The sequence below is a fragment of the Pollicipes pollicipes genome, unplaced genomic scaffold (assembly GCF_011947565.3).
Source record: "Pollicipes pollicipes isolate AB1234 unplaced genomic scaffold, Ppol_2.1 Scaffold_7231;HRSCAF=8579_pilon_pilon_pilon, whole genome shotgun sequence".
Taxonomy (NCBI): domain Eukaryota; kingdom Metazoa; phylum Arthropoda; class Thecostraca; order Pollicipedomorpha; family Pollicipedidae; genus Pollicipes; species Pollicipes pollicipes.
In genome coordinates, this window is record NW_023597034.1 from 8,809,503 (window position 1) to 8,831,872 (window position 22,370).

Genomic DNA, 22,370 nt, shown 5'->3' on the forward strand with positions numbered 1-22,370 from the left:
CGACTCGGGCTTTATCGGTACGTGCGGAGCCGAGGCCAGCTGGCCGGCGCTCGGGACGGTGGAGAGCCCGGGCTGCCGTGGCTCGCAGACCGCGGGCCGGCGCTCGGGATGGTGGAGAGCCCGGGCTACTGTGGCTCGCAGACTGCGGGCCGGTGCTCGGGACGGTGGAGAGCCCGGGCTACTGTGGCTCGCAGACTGCGGGCCGGTGCTCGGGATGGTGGAGAGCCCGGGGTGCCGTGGCCCGCAGACTGCGGCCCGGTGTTTGGAGCGGGGAGCTCGGGCTGCCGTGGCTGGCAGACTGCGGGCCGGTGCTCGTGACAGTGGGGGGCCCGGGCTGCCGTGGCTGGCAGACTGCGGGCCGGTGCTCGTGACAGTGGAGAGCCCGGGCTACTGTGGCTCGCAGACTGCGGGCCGGTGCTCGGGACGGTGGAGAGCCCGGGCTACTGTGGCTCGCAGACTGCGGGCCGGTGCTCGGGATGGTGGAGAGCCCGGGGTGCCGTGGCCCGCAGACTGCGGCCCGGTGTTTGGAGCGGGGAGCCCGGGCTGCCGTGGCTGGCAGACTGCGGGCCGGTGCTCGTGACAGTGGGGGGCCCGGGCTGCCGTGGCTGGCAGACTGCGGGCCGGTGCTCGTGACAGTGGAGAGCCCGGGCTGCCCTTGGCTCGCAGACTGCGGGCCGGTGCTCGTGACAGTGGAGAGCCCGAGCTGCGTTGGCTCGCAGACTGCGGGCCGGCGCTCGGGACGGTGGAGAGCCCGGGCTGCCGTGGCTCGCAGACTGCGGGCCGGTGCTCTTCACAAGACCTCCGTCTGTACAGGGCCTCCGTCTGTACGCTGGTGAGGCAGACGTGTCTCGGTTGTGGACGGGCCTCCCTCTGTGCGCTGGTGAGGCAGGCGTGTCTCGGTTGTGGGCGGGCCTCCCTCTGTACGCTGGTGAGGCAGGCGTGTCCCGGTTGTGGGCGGGCCTCCCTCTGTACACTGGTGAGGCAGGCGTGTCTCGGTTGTGGACGGGCCTCCCTCTGTACGCTGGTGAGGCAGACGTGTCTCGGTTGTGGACGGGCCTCGCTCTGTACGCTGGTGAGGCAGACGTGTCTCGGTTGTGGACGGGCCTCCCTCTGTACGCTGGTGAGGCAGGCGTGTCCCGGTTGTGGGCGGGCCTCCCTCTGTACACTGGTGAGGCAGGCGTGTCTCGGTTGTGGACGGGCCTCCCTCTGTACGCTGGTGAGGCAGACGTGACTCGGTTGTGGACGGGCCTCGCTCTGTACGCTGGCGAGGCAGGCGCGTGCCGACGCCCCCGGGGCTGCAGCTGATCTGCGGCCGCCCGGTCATCACTGTTGACTCAGCCGTACTACGTCGGCCCCTGAGTCAGTGGTGTCCCAGTGATCGGCGTAATCGAGCGGTCGTGGGAACTCAGCCGCTATCGGTCGGCGCCGGCGCCCTCGGCGGTCGCGTCTTCAGCTGACTGCTGCGACGGCTGGTGCTGGGCAAGTCCGGCCGATAGGCAAAACACTCGAGAGCCGCTTATGTGTAGGAGTTTAAAGGTGTGATATTGTATATTACTTCGAACGGTTTGCGTGGCTAGCTCCTGGTTTGAGAGCACTCTAATCGTATAATTTGGCCACAGGCCGTGGGGCCAGGCAGGACTTCGAACAGGCTCACATGCAGCAGCCCGGCCGCGCTGGGCCAGGCCTGCCCTCCACTGGTCAGCTGTCTTGTCTGTGTCATTCGGGTCAGATGGTGCTCACCCGTTCTGGGACTGATATCTGGAGCTGCTGCATTATGAAGCCAGCGTTGTCTTGCTGAACCGCTGAGATGGATTGTTTGTGGTTATTGTTTGCTGTTCTAAGTTAAGTTTTGGGAGCCTGTTTTCCGCCGTAGAAATCTGTGGACGGATGTGGAGTAACTGTACCTTGTCGGAACGTTTTAATTTGATTAACCTGTAACCTTTTTATCTGATTTGTGTAGCGATTATTTGTTTTGCTATGACAATGGAATCAAATATTATATATAGCCACACAACGTAGTTCGTCAATGCACATTTTCAATGGTAATGGAACCTTATGCATGTTTCGAATCCATGGCGATGCCGCAGTTGTAACCCCTGACATATTTCCCTGATTAGAAAAAACAAATATTCGGTGCTTGTTGTATAATCCAGCATGCCTTTATGCCCGTTTTTGTCAAGTCTTGGCAGCCACAAGTCGTTGGTTGTTCTCCGTCTCGGCAGAGCCGTTCCACACCAGCACGCCAGCCGTGTGTGTCGTGTTCTCCGCCCTCCCGTGCACGCCCTTTCCGTATGGATGCCGGTAGCTCAGTGCTGGAGCCACGCGGCCCGGCAAACCAAGGGTACGGGGTTCGATTCCCCGCGGTGCCCGTCCTTCTGCCAGGGTGAGAAGTGGGTGACGTCAGATGACCTCCGCAGCTGATCTGCAGCGTTGCTTTGTCGGCAGAGCTGTCGGCTGACACCGTGTGGGAGCGAGATGCGCCGCCGGACCGACCGGCCGCCCGAGGCGACATCTACCGCCGTGTGGTCGGCACCAGAGGGCAGCACGAGTACCACGAGATCAGTGACGAGGAGGCCGAGGTGGCCGGGGCCGCGGCGCCCGCTGCCGCCACCAGCCCTCCCTTCCAGAGCGACGTGAGTCGGGGGCGGGACGGCGCGGCGTTCCCGCCATTCCAGAACGCATTGCGCTCGGGGCGGGAGAAGCGAGAGAGCTCACTTCAACGCCATCTACAAAGTGATGTGAGTCTGAGTATAAGACGAGCGGGAGAAGACACGTCGCCAGTGACGTCAGAATCACGTCACTGGTGCGGGCTCCCGCCCATTCCGCAGCGCTCACTGATAGTAATTGGGGCCGGAACACAAACTACAAGCTCAGTGGCACCGGAGGTGATCGATGACAGACGCGAGATAGTGCAACTTGGACTGACGTGCAGGTAATGTGTCATAAAATAATCCTGAGATACACGAGGCCGTTGCAGCGCTTCACTGTCCTATCTTGAAGTGACAATCTAACTGGGCCATTCCTCTCGGCCGGTCAACAGCTTGTCACGATATTCTTTGTTGAACAAATATAGACAGGCCCAGTCACACATTGACTAGCCCGCCGCCGGCGTCATTATCAGCCGTCACTATCTCTACCCTCGAGCCGCCGTCCCGTTGAGTGGTTAAGCCGCTTCGCGATCCATTGACGGCTGGGTGCTGCTACTCCGTTGCTCACTGCCACGCCTTTGGTGCAGCGACCGGGACGGCTGGAGGAGCGTCCTGCCCTCGTGCGGTCCCCGCTGTCCGGTGGGCGGCCCGTGGTGGCGCGGTCCGTGACGCCGCGTTGTCTTGCCTTCCCGCGGTGGGGCGGCGGCCGACCGGTGACGCGTTCACGCTCCTCCCGTGGTGCGCCGCGCGCTCTGAGTAAGGGAGGGGGCGTATCTCGAGCAGTGCCCACCCTCTCGGAGTGGAGCCGGCAGTGGCGGCGGCGGCCGAGGTGAGGCGGCTGGGCTTCAGGGGGGCTGCGGGCGGCGGCGACCACCGCGGCTGCAGCGGGCAGCGGCCGGAAACACGGGCTGAGTCAAGTCAAAAGCCTGTCGCATTTTGCTCTGGCCGCTTTGATCACGAATTGATACGACAAGCACTAGCAAGGCTCGAACGGCGGATAGCTAGAGCCTGCCAATGAAGGTGAGTTGCGCGACGTAACCGCCGCTCTCTGCGCTTCTGTTGGCTTTGTTCCTACTGTGACATTCAACCTCGGTCGTGCCAGTGTCGGCAGGAGATGGTGCGTTTTTGTGGTACGCATCATTGCACTGTTTTTCTCCTTGGCGCTCTAGGTCCTGTTTGTGCAGCCTCACCTTTGTTTCACAATCTCGCATCCTGTCCTCATTGCCCCCCCCCCCCCTTCCCCTACACTTCCCGGACGCTGCAACATGGTGGCTTTCTTGTGGTTCTGTCCTTTTCTAGTGACTTGTACGCTCAGTATGTTGATTCTCGTTTGTTCTCTCTTCGTTCGCTCACTTTATTGGGTGTTTGAGTAGTGTATTTTGTCTCCCAGGGCACGTTACCGAGGCGATAATCGTGGCATTTGGCCATAAAATAAATATGTCAGGGAGCAAGCCCCTTGAAAACCGATGTTCATCTGTCCCGACGCAAGAGGGCCTAACGTCCGGAGTTCCACCCGCCTCCTGGCGACCAGGCTTTCATTGATGATGGGTTCCTGCGAAGCCATCGAACACTGACTCAGATGATCACGGTCGCGTGCTCTGCCGCATATCGATCTGCTCTAAACAGCGGCTTAATTCAGCAGCAGCGCCTTCCTGGCCGGACGCTGTGTATTACCACTTCAGTTTGCCCTGGGGCATGGAACTGGGGCAGCTGCGTTACACCAAGATCACGTCCGGCGGCGTCCACATGTGGTGTCACCGGCAACAGTATGCCAGGGTCACATTGTGAGGTCGTATTTCACTTCTCGTGAATGCATTCACTGCAGCTCCCAACCATCGCGGAAAAGTGCACTTGCAGGCAAACCTGACTTCCGTCGCAAACAGCAAAACCGCTATTGATGCCTTTCAATTTGAATTATCGCAACAGCCTTAGGTTCGTGCTTGATGTTGGGTTGTAATCTGATCTTCCGGACCGCGCTTCTCAAGACCTTTATCTCTGCCCCTGTAGAAGGACCGGCAAGACGGTCCGAAAGCCTGGAGAGAAAACTACATGTTCTTCTCTTCATATCACACGGAAATGTCCAGAGGACATGGCGTCTGACATTTGTTACAGTTCATGGATCTTCGTATACGGTTTCTTCGTCGGGAATCCCCATGCGTTTAGCATACACCATGGGGCCTTTACGCACCTCACGCCCATGCATCAGAAGCGCTGTTACAGCCGGCCAGTCATCAGTGGGTCCGAGGCCGCAGTTGACAGGTCCACTCTGCCCGTTATAGTTACTACATGCTGATAACGCGCGGTGCTGGATCACAATGCCCTTCCTGGGAAGCGGGCGGGCACGCGCTACCTTTCGTCCCTTGACGGCCGACGGTGGTGTGTAAAAGGCGCACCCTCGTGCTCGCCGGCTGCCACTTCCCGCGTAACATGCCCGTGCGCCAGAGACGGCCGCAGGGACGATAAAAACATGACCTGATATCGCTCGACCCGCCGTGACAGGTATGAGTGCATGAGACGCCGGAAACGGGGCTGCCGTGCGGCGCCACCAGCACCCTTCGAGTGTTTGTTCCGCCGCGTCAGGCGTGGTGTCGGCGCAGGTTGACTCCGCCCGGGCGCGGCACGTGGCGAAGCGCCAGGCGCTGGCGAAGGTTATCTCGCCGTGCGGCCACCACTGAGTCGAAATATATTACGGCTTGGTTGCACAGGCTTTCACGCGTCGAGATGTTCTTTATTAGCATTCGCAACATGTCATATCGATATAATTTGTCACGTGAAGACGTCATTATCGAAATGCATGATTTTGTTTCATTCTTTTGATTCAGAACGCTTTATGGTATGGGCTTTTTCGTCAAGGTAATAGTTGCCTGTGGTTGCCATGAGGTTATTGCCTGCACAACTTGTTCGTTGACTGACGAAGCTCCCTATTACCTGCTTTGCTCCGGCTGTCCGGCCCGCGTCGCCTGATCCCGGTCTACGTCGCCTGATCCCGGCCGCGTCGCCTGATCCCGGTCGCGCCGCCTGATCTCGGCCCGCGCCGCCTGATCCCGGCCGCGTCGCCTGATCCCGGTCGCGCCGCCTGATCTCGGCCCGCGCCGCCTGATTCCGGCCGCGGCGCCTGATCCCGGCCGTGCCGCCTGATCCCGGCCCGCGCCGCCTGATCCCGGCCCGTGCCGCCTGATCCCGGCCCGCGCCGCCTGATCCCGGCCGCGCCGCCCGATGCCAGCCTGACGGGTGGCCGCCGTTGCAGCCGTTTGACCTGGGGCCGAGCCTGATGGACGAGGTGATGTCCATACTGGAGGCGCCGGCCGCCACGCAGCCGCGCCCGCGCGACCGCATCATGTCCGAGGAGTCCACCTCGGGCGGCGAGGCCAGCAACATGCGCAACGAGCTGCGCGAACAGAGCGCGCGCATGCTGCGCGAACAGGGCCAGAAGAAGCGCAAGGAGAGCAAGGTAGGCGGCAGGGGCGAGGCGGCACCTCGGCACGGACGTGGAGATGTGTGCATGCCGGTCTGGCGGGGAGCGTGGCTCAGCAGCGGAGCGGGTCGCCAGGGACAGGCGTCGGCTGGCGGTGAATAACCCAGCTGTGGATAGCCTTGTGGGGACTGACGGCCTGGCCACAAGGCGGTCTGTGCGCACGGGCTCGGCGTGGAGGGCGTCTGACGTTTCCCTGGCGCAGGCTGTGGGCTGCCGGGCGGACTGGCAGCTGGGCAGAGTGGAAGTGGGCCGTTTGACTCCGGCGATTACCAGCGTGGGTTCAGTCACGCCGCATTGATCGAAACTGTGACCGTGTGTCACGCTGGGCTGTTGCCGCTCGAGCCGCTGGAGCCGCTCCGTCCCGATGCCTGGCGGGGATCTCGGTCGGTCCCCTGCGTGTGTCATGGTGTGGGCCGCCGTGCCGGCCATGTTCCGAAGCAGCGCGCCTGCGTTGCTCTGTGTGCACCGGCACACGGTCCGCATCATCCATACTGAGCTCCCTCTGTCCTGTCGGAATTGCCAGACGGCTGCGCTGTCCTTATCTAGTTGCCCACTGCATGTGTATTTGCCTGATGCAAGCGGCGTTTAATTTCATTTCGTACGTGCTATCACGTTATCAAATGATAGAGGAAAGGAAGCCATCGGGTCAAACAAATGCTTTAGTGAAGTGGTGCAAGTGGTGGTGCGTTTGGTGACAGAATCGTCAACAACAGAAATGCAGAGCTTGATACATGGTTCGGACTTATGCGGAGCTCAATCGCTGGGGCCCGGGGAAATGTGGGAGTTTCTGTGAGAAAAAGGGGAGCTTAAGAGGGATGGCACGTGTCCGGTTTCCGTGAAGCCGCTGTGGCCGCGTGGGTGTGTGTTGGCCGTCGGGCGCTGTTGCCGCTGCCGACCGTGACGGCCGCGACCGCCGCCAGGTGCGCGACATCTCCGAGTCGGATCGGCGCACACTGGAGCAGGCCATCGCCATGGCCAACGACCTGGCGGCGCGCTCGATGGCCGAGCTCGACTCGGACTCGCTCGACTCGCCGCACACGCCGAGCAGCCCGACCAAGAAGAAGTTCTCGTTCAAGCTGAAGCCGAGCCCGCCGACGGTGCGCCGTAACTTCAGCACGGAGGCGGCCAGCATCCCCGACATACAGGTGCGGCTCAGCCGGCGACGCCCGGGCGGGCCGGCCGGCCGGCGGCGAGCGGCGCTGGCCGGCGCTGCGGCCTCGACGAAGCAGCCCGGCCCGGCGTCCCGCCCAGACGCGCAGGCCCGCGGTCGGACGTGGAGCCCACTGAAGGAGACGTGCAATGTGGCGCGGCACTGACGTACGAGCAGGTGTCGAGTTGAGGTGTTGACTAGCTCCGTTCTCATGGGCGTAAGCGTACCCGCGTTTGTTCTGGCCGCGTCTCTGCCGCCGTCGTGACCGTCACGGCTAGGCGAGATGCGGTGGGGGGGGGGGGGGGGGGGGGGGGGGGGTGGAGTACAACATATATTTTGCTCTTGGCGCTCGGGGCTGCCCTGTGGATGTGACAGCACGTATACCGGGCGTATCGTCTCGCATATGGTCGTGTCGTCCGTGACGGCCTCGCCAGAGTGTCACCTTGTTTTGAGAGGGCACGTTACACGTTGACCGAATGGCCTGCCTCGCCCCTTTTGCTGGCCGCCCGTGGGTGGGCGGGCAGTGCGGTGCTCACGACTAACGCGCCCTCCCGTTTCTGCCACAGGATGCAGTCTAAGGTAGGCCCGCCCACCCTCTCTTGTGATTGGCTGTGACGTCACACGTCGCTACCAATGGCGGCGCTGCATGCTTTCAGACTAGATGCGTCCACGCGCCACTGGGGCAGCTTGAGCATCGCGGAGGGCCGGTTGGGAACGGGGCTAGATTTAAACTAATGGAATGGGTTAGTGCAGCAGACAACCTGCCAGGGATTGGGTAGGAGAGGGGAAAAGGCTACGCTCGATCACGTTTCGGAAGGAGCGATGACAGGCACACTTTGAAACGAGTAATCAGTGCTCAAGATAGTGAACACTTCTTTGTGCCCGGCCCAGCGATGCCACTGTGGCTTGAAGACTTGGCTGTGTTGTTAGCTGACTGTGCTGCACCGTGGCCCGCGCCAACGACGAGACTCCGATGACCTCCGACGACCAGCGGCGGCGCGGCTGGTCGTCGGAGGTCCGAAGGGTCCGGCGCCGGAGGTCACTCACTATCGCTCTCCCTCTCTGGCTCTCCCTCTCTGGCTCTCCCTCTCTGGCTCTCCCTCTCTGGCTCTCCCTCTCTGGCTGGGCTCTCCCTCTGGCTCTGGCTCCTCCCCTCTGGCTCTGGCTCTCCCTCTCTGGCTGGCTCCCCTCTCTGGCTCTGGCTTCTCCCTCTCTGGCTCTCCCTCTCTGGCTCTCCCTCTCTGGCTCTCCCTCTCTGGCTCCGCTCTCTCGCTCTCTCGCTCTCGATCTCGACTCTCTCGCTCTCCGCTTCTCGCTCTCTTCGCTCGTCGCTCTCTCCTTCTCGCTCTCTCGTTCTCGCTCTCTCGCTCTCTCGTTATCGCTCTCCGCTCTCTCGCTTTCGCTCTCTCGCTCTCTCGCTCTCGCTCGCTCTCTCGCTCTCGCTCTCGCTCTCGCTCTCTCTCTCGCTGCGCTCGCTCTCGCTCTCGCTCTCGCTCTGCTCTTCTCTCGCCTCCGCTCTCGCTCTCGCTTCGCTCTCGCTCTCGCTCTCGCTCTGATCTCCTCTCGCTCTCGATCTCGCTCTCGCTCTCGCTCTCGCTCTCGCTCTCTCGCTCTCCGCTCTCGCTCTCGCTATCGATCTCGCTTCTCGCTCTCGCTCTCGCTCTCGTCTCGCTCCTCTCTCTCGCGCTCTCCTTCCTCGCTCCTCTCCCTCCTTCCCTCTCTTTCTCTTCGGCCTCTCTCTCTCTCCTCCCCTCCCCTCTCTCCTCCCTCCCCTCGCCTCTCTCTCTCTCTCCTCATCTCTCTCTCTCTCTCTCTCTCTCTCTCTCTCTCCGCGCGCACGATCACAATCACACTTTTTTGTCTCTTACGGGGGGTTCCAGGGCTGTCTTCTGCCCCCTCCCGCTCCCCCCCTTTCTCGCACCCTCCACGTGTAGCGAAGCATTTACTATGTAGTTGCCAGCACAGGAAGCAGACGCGTCCTGTCTAAGCTGCGACACGTGGGTGGTGTGCAGTGGCCCCTTGCCATCCGGCGCGCCGTGCACCCTTTGCGATGCGTTGGTTAGACCGCGGCGCTGCGGGTGTTACTTTGTTGTGTTTTGTTTGGCTGTTGGTGGCTGTTGCCGCCCGCATGTCTGGCGCCGGCAGCCAGCTCTGTGGCGTGCCTGGGCGGCGGCTCCGGCTGGCCCGGTCCTCGCGGCCCGTCGCAGCGCTTGGGGCATTAATCCTGACCGCCTCTAACGTGTCCACGCGCGCGAGGCCAGCGCCCTGGGTTGCGTTCGCCGGGGAAGAGTTGAATACTGCCGTTTTGTTGTGATTTATTTTACGAAGGCTTTAGGTGGCCGTGTTTCAGCCTTGCTTTGCACGCATCGCAGCCTATGACTTTGTGAAATTAGCCAACGAAACTTGTGCTGTCAAGCTAGGTATGTGATAAATCAGTGTTTCCTGCACTCCCGCCTGTGCCATAACATGAATCTATGAACCTAAGTTGTGGGTTGTTTTACAAGCGCTTTAATGACCGTACTCTGGCTTCGCTTTGCACGCATCGCAGCCTCAGACTTGTGTGACATAAACCAAGAAAATGATGCGGTTGATATACATATATATATATATATATATATATATATATATATATATATATATATATATATATATATATATATGCATTATGTATGTATGTATGTATGTATGTGTGTGATGATCCAGTTTTTCCGCTTTTGTCTGTGACAGCATCAACATAACTGATTGCTCTTTTGCTTACATTCTCGTCAAGTTATTCAAGCCCGCCTGATATGGTCTAGAGAAGCACAGCCGATTTCGTTGCCATCCTTACTGTATCATTAAATGTCGGGTACTCATGTCAAAGCTGTGTAATCACCAGCTGATCGCCGTCTGTCAAGCCCGGGTGGATGTGACGTGTGAACGTCGCCTTCAGCCGGAGGTTTCGGTCATCCGTCTGGCCTGTGGTGTCGGGCGGCTGAGGGTGAGTAGCATGCGCCTGGCACGGCTTGTGTGTCGCTGTTCCAGGCCTCGCTTAAACACGAGGAGCGCGAAGCCTACAACTCACTGGTGCACAAACCCTCCCTGACCTGCGCCCCACCGACGCCCGCCGCCGCCGCCGCCTCCGCCGCTTCTGTATCCGCCACTGCTGGACATCCGGCCGCCTGCTCCGTCGCCGCCGCCGCCGCCGCCGCTGCCGACGACACGCTCTCGGAGACCTCCGACAACCCGCTCAGGTCAGTCGACCGGAGTCACCGAGGAGAACGGTGGCCGGCAGCGGCCGACCGGGCGCCGCCGCTCAGTGCCGGCCGCCGTCAGTCGATCGTCTTGCACGGCGTTGTTGATGGGTTTCTTCCCGGACTTCAGCGGCTTGGCTCCCCGCGATGCGTGGCGTGGTCGCCGCACGGCATCAAAGGATGTGTTCATTGTCATCAGCCGCCGGTAGTCCTTGGCGCCGGTGCCGCTTCTCTGTGTAACGGCGCAGTCTTGTTTTCGGCCACGCCTTCGCCATCCATTACGCGGATCATCGCCGAGACGTTGTATCACTAGACCGGAAGTCAGGCCTAAACCCACGACCTTTCCGTCGCCAGCGGACGCTCAAGCATCCTGTCGTGGGGGGACATTCAAACCCATGAATTGCCGCTGCGGGCAGACGTTCTCGAAATTGCACCAGCCGTCCCCAGCAGTCTCGTGCCATTTAAAACTGATGCTGAATATCTCACCACGGCCCGCGGGTGTGATTCGCCCCAACCCCGTCCAGCCTCCACGATGTGACCAGCCTGAGCTAGCGGGACCCAACATACCCCAGCCTGATCTGACCCGACTGATCTGACCCGGCACTACCCGATCTGACCTGACCTGACCTGACCTGGTCTGAATGGCAGGATGCTGCGGGCCGGCATCACGGTTCGACCGAAGATCCGTGGCAACAAGCACAACGTGACGCCGACGGGCGTGGCCACCATCGAGCGCAGCCAGGGCGTGGCCCGCTCCAAGGCCGCCGGCCTGCTCAACTCCAAGTGCGTACCGGCCGCCGGCCGCCTCCGGTGCCGGCGGCAAGGGGGCGTTTCGCGCAGGTCGAATGGAGGGGGAACAGGGGCGGCGTTGCGGGTCTGGAGTTGGGGCATAATTGTCTAAGGGGTATTCTAGGTCAAATGGCTCCTCGCAGGAGGGGGGGGGGGGCGGGGTGGTCCTGAACGAGACTTTCCAATAGGTCTCCTCAGTTTGGACGGGAAGAAGGGTTGGGGTCCTTTACAGGAACCTATTAATGGTCAAACCGATATATTTCGTTCCTGCCTAGCTTGGAGAAAGTAAAGCTTTCGTTTGTCAAAGCGATTTTAGGATTTTGGGAGGCAGATCTACCTCCATTTTTGGGGGCATGGAGGACAGTAGCAGCTCAGCACAAGAGCTAATTTCACACAAAGGATGCTTACATTTGTAAGTGTTGCCTGACCTTTTTTATGTTCGCGGTATCTGTCGTGAGAAGCAACAAAATAAGTGTTCAAGGCGATTCGGGTTATTACTTGCGAGGGGATGTCGCTGGTTGCTTCTCTCTTAGGAAAAACGGGATCGATGTCGGTCCGACAAGCATCATTGTAGGATTCAAAGTTCCAAACCCAGGTTTTCAAGGTTCCAGCATGTATGGTGTAGTCATCACGTCCAACTGCTGAGAGAATTGGGGGGGGGGGGGGGGAGTGGAGAGGGTCCTGCTTTGCAGGTCAAACACGGTCCGTCGCGGCTGCAGGCTGTACCAACGTGGGAGCGAGGACAATTAGGGAGCCTCGGAATCCAGGAAACGGACCTCCTTAACACAGGACATGGCTTTATGATCCAGAGCAGGGACTACCTAATTCAGAAAAGGGTCTCCTGATCCAGCCAAGTACCCCTTGATGAAGGAAGAGGCGTCCTGGACCCCATTAAGGACCCGCTAGTCTAGCTGTGGGAGCCTCCTCGATCTGAACTCGCGGACATGCGCGACTGCAAAATGTCCCGTTTGGTTAAAAGGGGGCGGGGGGGGGAAGCACCTAAAATTTGGAGGCACAGAAACGTCATCGTGCCGCTGGCCCTTCTGCGCGCGCCTCTGGATGGAGGGCAGGTGCTGGGTGGCTGCTCGGGATGGAGTGACGGAGGGAAGGCGATCGGTGTGTCTCTGTACCTCGGTCAGTACTAGGGCGCCCCGGGTGTGAGCTGGCCTTTGCTGTACCTCGGTCAGTGCTGGGGCGCCCCGGGTGTGAGCTGGCCTTCGGTGTGCCTCGGTCAGTGCTAGGGGGCGCCCCCGGTGTGAGCTGGCCTTCGCTGTACCTCGGTCAGTGGTAGGGCGCCCCGGGTGTGAGCTGGCCTTCGCTGTACCTCGGTCAGTGCTAGGGCGCCCCCGGTGTGAGCTAGCCTTCGCCGTACCTCGGTCAGTACTAGGGCGCCCCGGGTGTGGGCTGGCCTTCGCTGTACCTCGGTCAGTGCTAGGGCGCCCCGGGTGTGAGCTGGCCTTCGCTGTACCTCGGTCAGTGCTAGGGCGCCCCGGGTGTGGGCTGGCCTTCGCTGTACCTCGGTCAGTGCTAGGGCGCCCCGGGTGATGAGCTGGCCTTCGCCGTACCTCGGTCAGTGCTAGGGCGCCCCGGGTGTGAGCTGGCCTTCGCTTGTACTCGGTCAGTGCTAGGGCGCCCCTGGTGTGAGCTGGCCTCGCGTACCTCGGTCAGTGCTAGGGCGCCCCGGATGTGAGCTGGCCTTCGCCGATTACCTCGGTCCAGTGCTAGGGCGCCCCGTGTGTGAGCTGGCCTTCGCGTACCTCGGTCAGTGCTAGGGCGCCCCGGGTGTGAGCTGGCCTTCGCGACCTCGGTCAGTACTAGGGCGCCCCGGGTGTGAGCTGGCCTTCGCCGTGACCTCGGTCAGGCTAGGGCGCCCCGGTGTGAGCTGGCCTTCGCTGTATACTCGGTCAGTGCTAGGGCGCCCCGGATGTGAGCGGCCTTCTGCTGATACCTCGGTCAGTTGCTAGGGCGCGCCGGGTGTGAGCTGGCCTTCGCGGTACCGGTCAGTGCTAGGCGCCCTGGTTGAGGCTGGCCTTCGCCCTACCTCGGTCAGCATGCTAGGGCGCCCCGGATGTGAGCTGGCCTTCGCGTACCTCGGTCAGTGCTTAGGGCGCCCCGGGTGTGAGCTGGCCTTCGCGTACCTCGGTCAGTGCTAGGGCCCCCGGATGTGAGCTGGCCTTCGCCCGTACCTCGGTCCAGTGCTAAGGCCGCCCGCGGTGTGTGGCCCCGCGGGGGATCGACGTGGGATCAGCTCCGTCTCGGGGAAGATTCCGTGCTACGTCGTGACTGGCTCCATGCTGACCAGCGCGTGTGTCGGCACTCCGTCCAGGGGGCGGCATCGGTGGCGTGTGTCGGCACTATGTCCGGGCGGCATCGGTGGCGTTTGTGTCGGCACTCGTCCAGGGGGCGGCATCGGTGGCGTGTGTCGGCACTCCGTCCAGGGGGCGGCATCGGTGGCGTGTGTCCGCACTATGTCCAGGGGGCGGCATCGGTGGCGTGTGTCGGCACTCCGTCCAGGGGGCGGCATCGGTGGCGTGTGTCGGCACTCCGTCCAGGGGGCGGCATCAGTGGCGGTGTCGGCACTCACGTCCAGGGGGCGGCCCATCGGTGGGTGTGTCCGCACTATGTCCAGGGGGCGGCATCGGTGGCGTGTGTCGCACCAAAGAGCCAGGGGCGGCATCGGTGGCGTGTGTCGGCACTCCGTCCAGGGGGCGGCATCGGTGGCGTGTGTCGGCACTCCGTCCAGGGGGCGGCATCGGTGGCGTGTGTCCGCACTCCGTCAAGGGGCAGCATCGGTGGCGTGTGTCGGCACTCCGTCCAGGGGGCGGCATCAGGTGGCGTGTGTCGGCACTCCGTCCAAGGGGCAAGCATCGGTGGGTGTGTCGGCACTCCGTCCAGGGGGCGGCATCGGTGGCGTGTGTCCGCACTATGTCCAGGGGGCGGCATCGGTGGCGTGTGTCCGCACTCCGTCCAGGGGGCGGCATCGGTGGCGTGTGTCCGCACTATGTCCAGGGGGCGGCATCGGTGGCGTGTGTCGGCACTCCGTCCAAGGGGCAGCATCGGTGGCGTGTGTCGGCACTCCGCCAGGGGGGGCATCGGTGGCGTGTGTCGGCACTCCGTCAAGGCGGCATCGGTGGCGTGTGTCCAGCACTTATGTCCAGGGGCGGCAATCGGTGGCGTGTAGTCGGCACTCCGTCCAGGGGGCGGCATCGGTGGCGTGTGTCCGCCACTTAGGTCCAGGGGGCCGGCATCGGTGCGCGTTTGTGTCGGCACTCGTCCAGGGGGCGGCCATCTGTGGCGTGTTGTCCGACCTTATGTCCAGGGGGCGGCATCGGGTGGCGTGTGTCGGCCACTCCGTCCAAGGGGCGGCATTCGGTGGCGTGTGTCCGCACTATGTCCAGGGGGCGGCATCGGTGGCGTGTGTCGGCCACTCCGTCCAGGGGGCGGCATCAGTGGCGTGTGTCGGCACTCCGTCCAAGGGGCGGCATCAGTGGCGTGTCGACGGCGCGCCGTGAGGCTCACGGCGTCTGGTCGGCAGATGCTGCGTCTCGTGGACGGCGACGATCAGAGTACGCTTCACACGGGTTGTGGTCGTTCGTGATGGCATGGTGTTGATCGCTAGTGGAGGCTGTTCGGGAGACGTGTGTTCTCACCGCGCTCGGTGTCTGGTGGCATCGTCTCCGCCGTATCCCCGCGGCGGCTGATCAGGACGCACGTGCACGCCCGGGCTGCCTCGCCGGCGTGTACCGCTGAGGGGGGCGGCGCGCTGACCTGTGGTCTCCTCCGCCCGCCAGGAGCGTCTCGGAGACGGCCGAGGAGCCGCTGGAGGCGAGCTCGCTCCAGAGCTGGCACCGCACCATGTCGATCGACCGCGACCTGGCCGTCGGCTCGGTGCCCTCGGAGGAGAGGCTCGGCGCGTCCAACCCGCTGCCGCTGCCGCCGCGCGACCGCTCCCGCAGCCTGCAGGTAAGCCTGGCCAGGCGGCCAGGCGGCCGTGCGCTGCTCGTGTGGCTCCTGTGGTGCCCGCGTGGTGCCCGTGTGGTGCTTGTATGACACCCGTGTGGTGCTTGTATGGTGCTTATATGACTCTCGTGTGGTGCTTGTATGACACCCGTGTGGTGCTTGTATGGTGCCCGCGTGGTGCTTGTATGACGCCCGTATGGTGCTTGTATGGCGCCCATGTGGTGTCCACAATCACGCGGGACGGCGATCAACACAGACTGACGACGAGGAGCGGTGATTAACAGGCATGTAGAAGTTCGTAAAGGAAACGTGAGAGATTACACCAAGTTGCTAGGACAGAAACCGAGCATCATTCCCAAGCTCTCCTGGGAATGTGGTGTTCACCGACTACCGGTTCTGCTCAGACTACTGTCGAGCAGAATTCGAATATCCAGCCCAGCCGACTGAGTTCCGGTGTGGTGTGACGTGTTGTCCGCGGTCGGTGCTGACCTCATGCTCCGCCCGTCGTCAGGAAGCGGCCGCCAAGCCCCGTCACCAGCGTAAGCACCCGCTGCTGCTGCCGGCCGGTGCGGCGACGGCGGCTGCTGCACGGCCTGCGGACGGCTCGCCGCCCGACGACACCACCGACGGCTGCCTGCCCCGCGGCGCGCCGCCCGCCAAACCGCCCCGGCTCAAGTGAGTGGCGCCCTGCTGCGGGACGGCGCGACCGGGCGGAACAAAGGTCCACTTCGTGGCGGTCGGTCGTCGGCCACCAGCTGTCCATAGCTCACCGGGCCCCGGGCGACGTCACCGTCATGACGGCAGGGGCCGCGCTGTTCGACTGCCGCATTACATGCGCCGTGCCGAGTTATGGGCAGCTAGTCAGACACGTCCGCAATCATGCCGCTGAGGCAAAGGCGCTTGTGATATCTACGGCTGTAGTGTCCAGGGCGCCGGCAAAGTCGCCCGGTGTTTGGACACCCACGTCTGGGCTCCCATCAATAATGTGATTCGGTGCTTCTCTTGGAAACGTTGCTCTCAACGCCTGACAATCCCATGTTCTTGATATAAGCCAGAAGGGGGGGGGGGGGGTAAGGAGACTTTATTCCGGTCCTAATTGACCCATGATACCAGGAGATACTGGTCAGACGACCTGAAAAACTAAGCAATATTTACAAAACAGTTTTGTCAATATTGCCAGTGTCGACTCGAGAATGTCGCTTACCCAGTATCTTCTAGTGTGGGGAAGGGTGATCATCGTCAGAACAGGAAATCCCAGCCAATGAAACCTGTAGGCGAAAAGGTGCTCTCGCTTTTTTCATTGGTCTTCCCCACTGTTCCCGTGTCGTACACGTTTCTCATTGGTTGATGATCACGCAATATCACATCACGTTCGTGCCTCATGCTCTTGATGGTTTCGTCACGCCAAGCGATGTCATATATTTCACATTGAATCCGCAATTACCGGGTTTTCATCCATGCAAGACGTAAGAGCAGGTCGATGAAACACGTACACACGGGCACATGTTGCTCAAATTGCACATGGGCACATGCTGCATGTTGCTCAAATCGTGCCCGCTACAACCACGTGCATGACTGACTAGCCACGATCAGAACGTAACCTTAGCACGAGTGCTGCCTTAAATGATACGGCCGTTTGAAGGCAAGGATTGGTTTGTCGCTGCATTAGATTAAGATATTCAGAAGATTTGAAGACTCAGTGGGGAGCCAGACTGCTGCTGGTGCTGGTCGACCGCGTGGATGCTGCTGTGCGGAGCGGGTGCTGATGGAAGTGTTGCGGTGAGAACCCAGCAAAGAGCATCTGACTGACTCTCGAGAACGGCTAAAGGTCTCATTAGTTTATCCACCCCAGACAGTGTACGATCTCTCACACTTGGTACGAGGAGATACCGGGGGAGGGAGAGGCACCGTGGGGGGGGGGGGATAAAGCGAACCCGCTCGGCTAGTCTGTCCCCCTGTCAGAGCTGGCGTCGCGTGTTCTACATATTTGCCCACCTCCTCTCCAGCACTATGCGCGAGGGCTAGCAGGGCATTTGCGGTTCATTAGCAAGGTCAGCTGTTTCGATGCAAGCTTGTGCGTTTGAGAAGAATAGCGCCGCCATGAAGCTGTTGGGTATCCACGCGCGGTGTGTAGCTCAGCGCACCGTCACAGCGCCGCCGCCGCAGCACGCCGCGTCGCTGGCCAGGCCGCAGGTGCCATCGCCGCCGTCTGACGAGCCGCCTCTCCCCACTGGCGGACGAGCCGCCCTTCTCCCGCCGTCGGACGAGCCGCCCCTCCCCCATTGTCGTCTGACGAGACGCTCCTCCCCTGCCGCCGTCGGACGAGCCGCCCCTCCCCCACTGCCGTCTGACGAGACGCTCCTCCCCTGCCGCCGTCGGACGAGCCGCCCCTCCCCCACTGCCGTCTGACGAGCCGCCCTCCCCCGCCACCGTCTGACGAGCCGCCCTCCCCCACTGTCGTCTGACGAGACGCTCCTCCCCTGCCGCCGCCAGCTTGAACGACTCGTTCGAGTCGCAGCTGGCGCAGGAGATGGAAGCGCTGGACCACATCCCGGAGGAGCGGGCTGGCTCACCGCCGGCCGGCGCCGACCTGCTGTACACCTGGCGTGACCACGTCAGCTGCGAGGACCTGCTCGAGTTCGCCGCCGACCGCCCCAACGTGCGCCGCACGCGCGGCCCCGCGCACGGCGCGGAGAGCGACGAGGTGCGGCTGACGGGGCCGGGTGTACTGCGGAGGCCGGGTGTGCTGATGGGTCCGGGTGTACTGCTGGGGCCGGGTGTACTGCTGGGGCTGGATGTACTTCTGGGGCCGGGTGCCCTGCGAGGCGGGGTGTACTGCTGGGCCAGTATATACCGCTGGGGCAGGAGGGGAGGGGTTATGTGGTGAGAGATCCGTGTTCGTTCAGATTTCAGATATTGTTTCTTAGATACTTAACATCCCTGCCTCTCATTGACCTGTATGACCGTAAGATACTCAACAGCAAAAGAATCATTCTGTTTTGAGCCTAACTATCGTCTGCCCGGCGTGTACCGACACCTGGGCCGCCGCCGCCGCCGGCCGGCCATGCGCCTGACGACGCCTTGTTGGCCTGGCCACAGGTGCGGATCATGCTGAAGGTGCTGGGCACGGGCGCCACCTCCGAGACCTGCCTGCTGGCCCTGAACGAGACCAGCTGGGACGTGCACCGCGCCATCAAGCTGTGCCAGGTCACACGCGCTCTCGGCACGCAGGTCAGGGTCGGCTCCAGGCCAGCTCGCCGGCAGACGAGCGGCCGCCGCCGGCGCGGACCGCTGGTGCAGGCGTCGCTGGCTTGGTGCAGCAGTTACTAACGCCCTGCCGTCTCTCGTAGCTGTCGTCAGAAAGGTGTAGCGTGTCGCTCCAGTAGTCGCGGCGGCGGCGGCGGCGGTCGCGGGTGTGCTTTGTGCACAAATGCAGGCCGGTGCCTCGGTCATGGGCTGGGCTGCACCGTTGCCCGACTTTCTCCGGTTTCAGTTTGAGTTGCGCTGGGCGGGATGTTCTGATGGCATGATGGCCAGCGGGAATCCTCTGTAGAGCACCCAAATGGAAGTCACGCCAAAGTGTGGGAATGGCTTGGCTATTGGTTCGTGACTGAGAAGCAAGGTGGTTCTGACAGAGGGGATGAATGAGCAACCGCGCCTTGACTCGCCATGATGTCCCTGTCGTGGTCGAGAATAACTACACGTTGTCCGCTGTGCCGCCAGGTGGACACGGACGAGGTGAGCCGGACGCTGCGTCAGGTCGAGTGGAATGTCAACAAGGCAGTCAGCAGTCTGATGGTGCGCCACGGCGCCGCCGGCCAGGCCACGGTCGTGTGACGTCACGCACGGCTGCCCGGGTGTGACGTCACACGACCGTGACGCCTGACCGGCGCGCCGCGGGCCGCCACGCCTCGGTTCCGACGGTCGCCGGCAGGCGGCGTGCTGTGGGGGCGTGGGCGGGGTACGCGCGAGACCGGTGCCGTGGGGACGTCGCCAGGCTCTTCAGCGGTGCGTGGACGGAGGAATGGCGACGCATCGTCGACTCCCTCCAGTGCTGCGCCGGCGTCTGGTGCCAGTTGGCGGATGCGCTGTGCCGCACTGCGTTACAGTGCCCTCATCTTAGGGATCCATGGCGGCGGCGTCTGGTGATGCCGCCGCCACCTCTCGTGGCGCTGCGGAGGCGTGTCGTGGTGCGTGCTGTGCGGCGGATACAAATTGGCTGGACAGGTGCAGTATTACTGACTGGCGCGCCGGCGCCGGCGCCGGCGGCCAGGTCAAATCGGGTTTGTGCTCCAGTGATAGTCGGTGGGATATTGTCGTGGCGGGCTGCTATGGTGTGCTGCTGTGTAGTGTGTGTTGTGATACGAAGCCTTCTCGGCTGCGACCAGTACTCATCGAAATCGTAGCGCTCGCTCGCTGCCGATGTCCGCCGCGGGTAGTTGTACGGGCGGTCTGCTCGCGTCAGCGGTGATCCTTTCTGGTGGCCTGCGGCGCGTGGGCTCCTGGCTGGGTCTATGGCCCTCTCCCTCCCCTCCCCTTTCCTCCCATCCCCTCCACTCTTCCCCTCATCGGCCATGCTGCGTATGAAGCGTGCCGACCGCGATCTGGGTTGTTTTATTGGCGCCGTGCTCATGTAGATACGCGTCTTCCCCTGCATCGTGCCGCCTAGCTAACCTTGCCACGTGTGCAGCTTTACTTACCTGACCTGGGGGGCGTGATCCGAGGTCACGGTCGTCAGATCAGCGGCCGAGCTCGCGGGGCCCAGAGTTGTGAATCTCGCGCCTGTTTGTACTTTTGTACGTTCTAGCGGCGCGCTCGGGCGTCGCCTGTACAAAATCCGCCGCGTCCGGCGGCGCGGGCGGACAGAGCCGGCCCGCGCCGCCGCCGCCGCTGCCGCCAGCGTGCCGCTACTGCTTGTGGTGGTGTCGGACGACCTGCCGCTGGAATATATGCAGCTCTGCGCAGTGTGCCTCTCGGCCGGAGCGTGCCCGAACCGTGACGGGGCTCTCCGCCGCACAAGCCGGGGGAGGGGCAGCACCACATCCGCTACGTGACGGCGCTGCCACGTGACTGCAGTGCTGCGCAGGTGCATTGGTAGTTGCCGCGCTGTCGCCATGCCACGCACCTGCACTGGCACGCGACAACCTCGGTGCAAATCATGCCCAGCCCACCTAGCACGCAGGCGATATTGCACCACTGATGTCTCCGTGTGTCTTCGGAGTGAGCCTCTGTCGTCTTCAGCCAGCCGTGGAGGTTTGTCGCCAGATGGGTTTGGCCCATGCTGCGTGGCCGGATTTTGGACCGAACAGTGTGCCTGACGGCTGTATGAGTGCAGCGCTATGCAGTCTACTACTTGTGCTATTCATAATTATGCTTTGCGCGTTCCCATCGCTTCATTGAACATTGCCTTATCATCAGATTTCCGCGATTTTTAGATGGCCTGTCCCCTTGCGTCCTTGTTGTTTACCTACGAAAGCGATGTGTTGGCGCGCGCGTCAGTAGCTGTCGTATGCACGGCGTCTTGGTGCTCGCTGCTCAGCTCCGCCCACCACTCGTTAACACGCGCCATTGTCCGCGCGCCGAACGTGGGCGTGAGACAATCGGGGGTCTCCGCGGTCGGCGTGTTTGACTGGGACCTAGGGCGGCGGGCACTGGCCGGCAGAGCTGGCGCGCCACGGCGGGCAGGCGAGCGCGGCGCCCCACCGACGCCGCCGCCGTGCAGGGCTCGTCGCCCGCACAGTCCGCCTGCGTCGCAGGACCCCCGTGACTGCGTTGTAGCATAGGCCGCGCGCTACGAGCGGGCACGGTTTGTGACGCGTCGGCTGACGGGTGTTTCACGGATGACTAGCGGTGCGAGGCGTATGGTACAATTCAATGATGTCGAGCAAGCAGAAGTGAGCTGGAGACTGCTTTCGGTACACCCATGGGTTGGGCGCAGCTGGGTCGTGGGTCGGCACCGGGTAGGCGCAATGACGACTGTTTTCGCAGCGATTTATCTTGCAACTGTCTCTGTTCTTTCACCAGTCGTACTCGTGACTATGTGAATTATGCAAATACGTGTCCATGGTCTCAAAGCGCAGCCAACTATGAAATCGGCTGGAAAGCGTAGATGGGTCGACTCGGGCGTCATTCCAGCTGGCTCGGCATGACATTGCGGTGGGCCGGTTGGCCCGCTTCAGCTCTGCGTGGTGTGATCATCAGTCGCTGCGTGAGCTGACCTGAATGGTAGGCCAGCGGCGGGCGGCGGGTCACATGTGACCTGTCATTGAGGTACGGTCAATGGCAAGACGGAGGAGACAGTCCCGCTGCGTCGGTGACCAAGCTAAACATTTGAGAAAAACGGCGACTTTGTACTCTAAACACGTGTGAGCCTCTCATGCCACGTTACCGTATGCATGTTAACCAACCGCGAAGTACAGAGATGGAGCTGCTGGCTCTTGCGAGCGTTGTGGCACGGTAATTCACGCGCTGCAAGGAGAGAAGATGAGCCGTTCCATTCGGGTCGGTTTGTCTTGGGTCGCATGCGACAGTCTCTTGGTTGACCTATGTGCTTCAGTGACTTTGGTCCCGCTGCGTCAGCTGCAGGTCCCGCCCTCAGACATTCCTGATGGTGCAGGACACGGGCCAAGCCGGTGCCAACGCTGTGGCCTATGACGGCTGCCCAGGTGCAGAGCACGGGCCGAGCCGCTGCCAACGCTGTGGGTCATGACGGCTACTCAGGTGCAGCGCACGGGCCGAGCCGCTGCCAACGCTGTGGGTCATGACGGCCGCTCAGGTGCAGGGCACGGGTCAAGCTTCTGCCAACGCTGTGGGTCATGACGGCTGCTCAGGTGCAGGGCACGGCACGACAGCTGGGACGAGACACGAACCAACGGTAAAGCTGCTATCAAATTGACGCGAACGTTTTACGATCTGTCTTCGCTGGTGTTCAAGTGCCTGGGTACGAACGAGCTCACAATCACGCCCATGGTACGCGGCGATCAGACCTTCAAATTCGCGGTCAGAATCTAAATGGGTGTGGCGTTATATCTTCGGAGAGCCTTGACCCTCCCCCTTCGCCATGTTTACCTTGGCCGTCTTCAGTTTGGAGCCCAAATCGTTGGAAACCTCAGTTA

General features: G+C 62.1%; 1 protein-coding gene across 3 annotated transcripts in view; it reads left to right on the top strand.

Moving 5' to 3' along the window:
• Positions 1 to 20,119, top strand: part of LOC119109503 (activated Cdc42 kinase-like) — a 41,302-nt gene extending 21,183 nt beyond the window's left edge. For all 3 annotated transcript variants that reach the window (XM_037233135.1, XM_037233138.1, XM_037233136.1), the window contains exons 14-23: positions 2,446 to 2,633; positions 5,896 to 6,099; positions 7,044 to 7,268; positions 10,298 to 10,506; positions 11,155 to 11,289; positions 15,087 to 15,258; positions 15,767 to 15,930; positions 17,749 to 17,959; positions 18,355 to 18,486; positions 18,979 to 20,119. In XM_037233135.1, the coding sequence (XP_037089030.1) occupies positions 2,446 to 2,633; positions 5,896 to 6,099; positions 7,044 to 7,268; positions 10,298 to 10,506; positions 11,155 to 11,289; positions 15,087 to 15,258; positions 15,767 to 15,930; positions 17,749 to 17,959; positions 18,355 to 18,486; positions 18,979 to 19,092 (1,754 nt within the window). In that variant the 3' untranslated portion in view covers positions 19,093 to 20,119. The remainder of the gene's footprint in view (positions 1 to 2,445; positions 2,634 to 5,895; positions 6,100 to 7,043; positions 7,269 to 10,297; positions 10,507 to 11,154; positions 11,290 to 15,086; positions 15,259 to 15,766; positions 15,931 to 17,748; positions 17,960 to 18,354; positions 18,487 to 18,978) is intronic.
• The last annotated feature ends 2,251 nt before the right edge of the window (positions 20,120 to 22,370 follow it).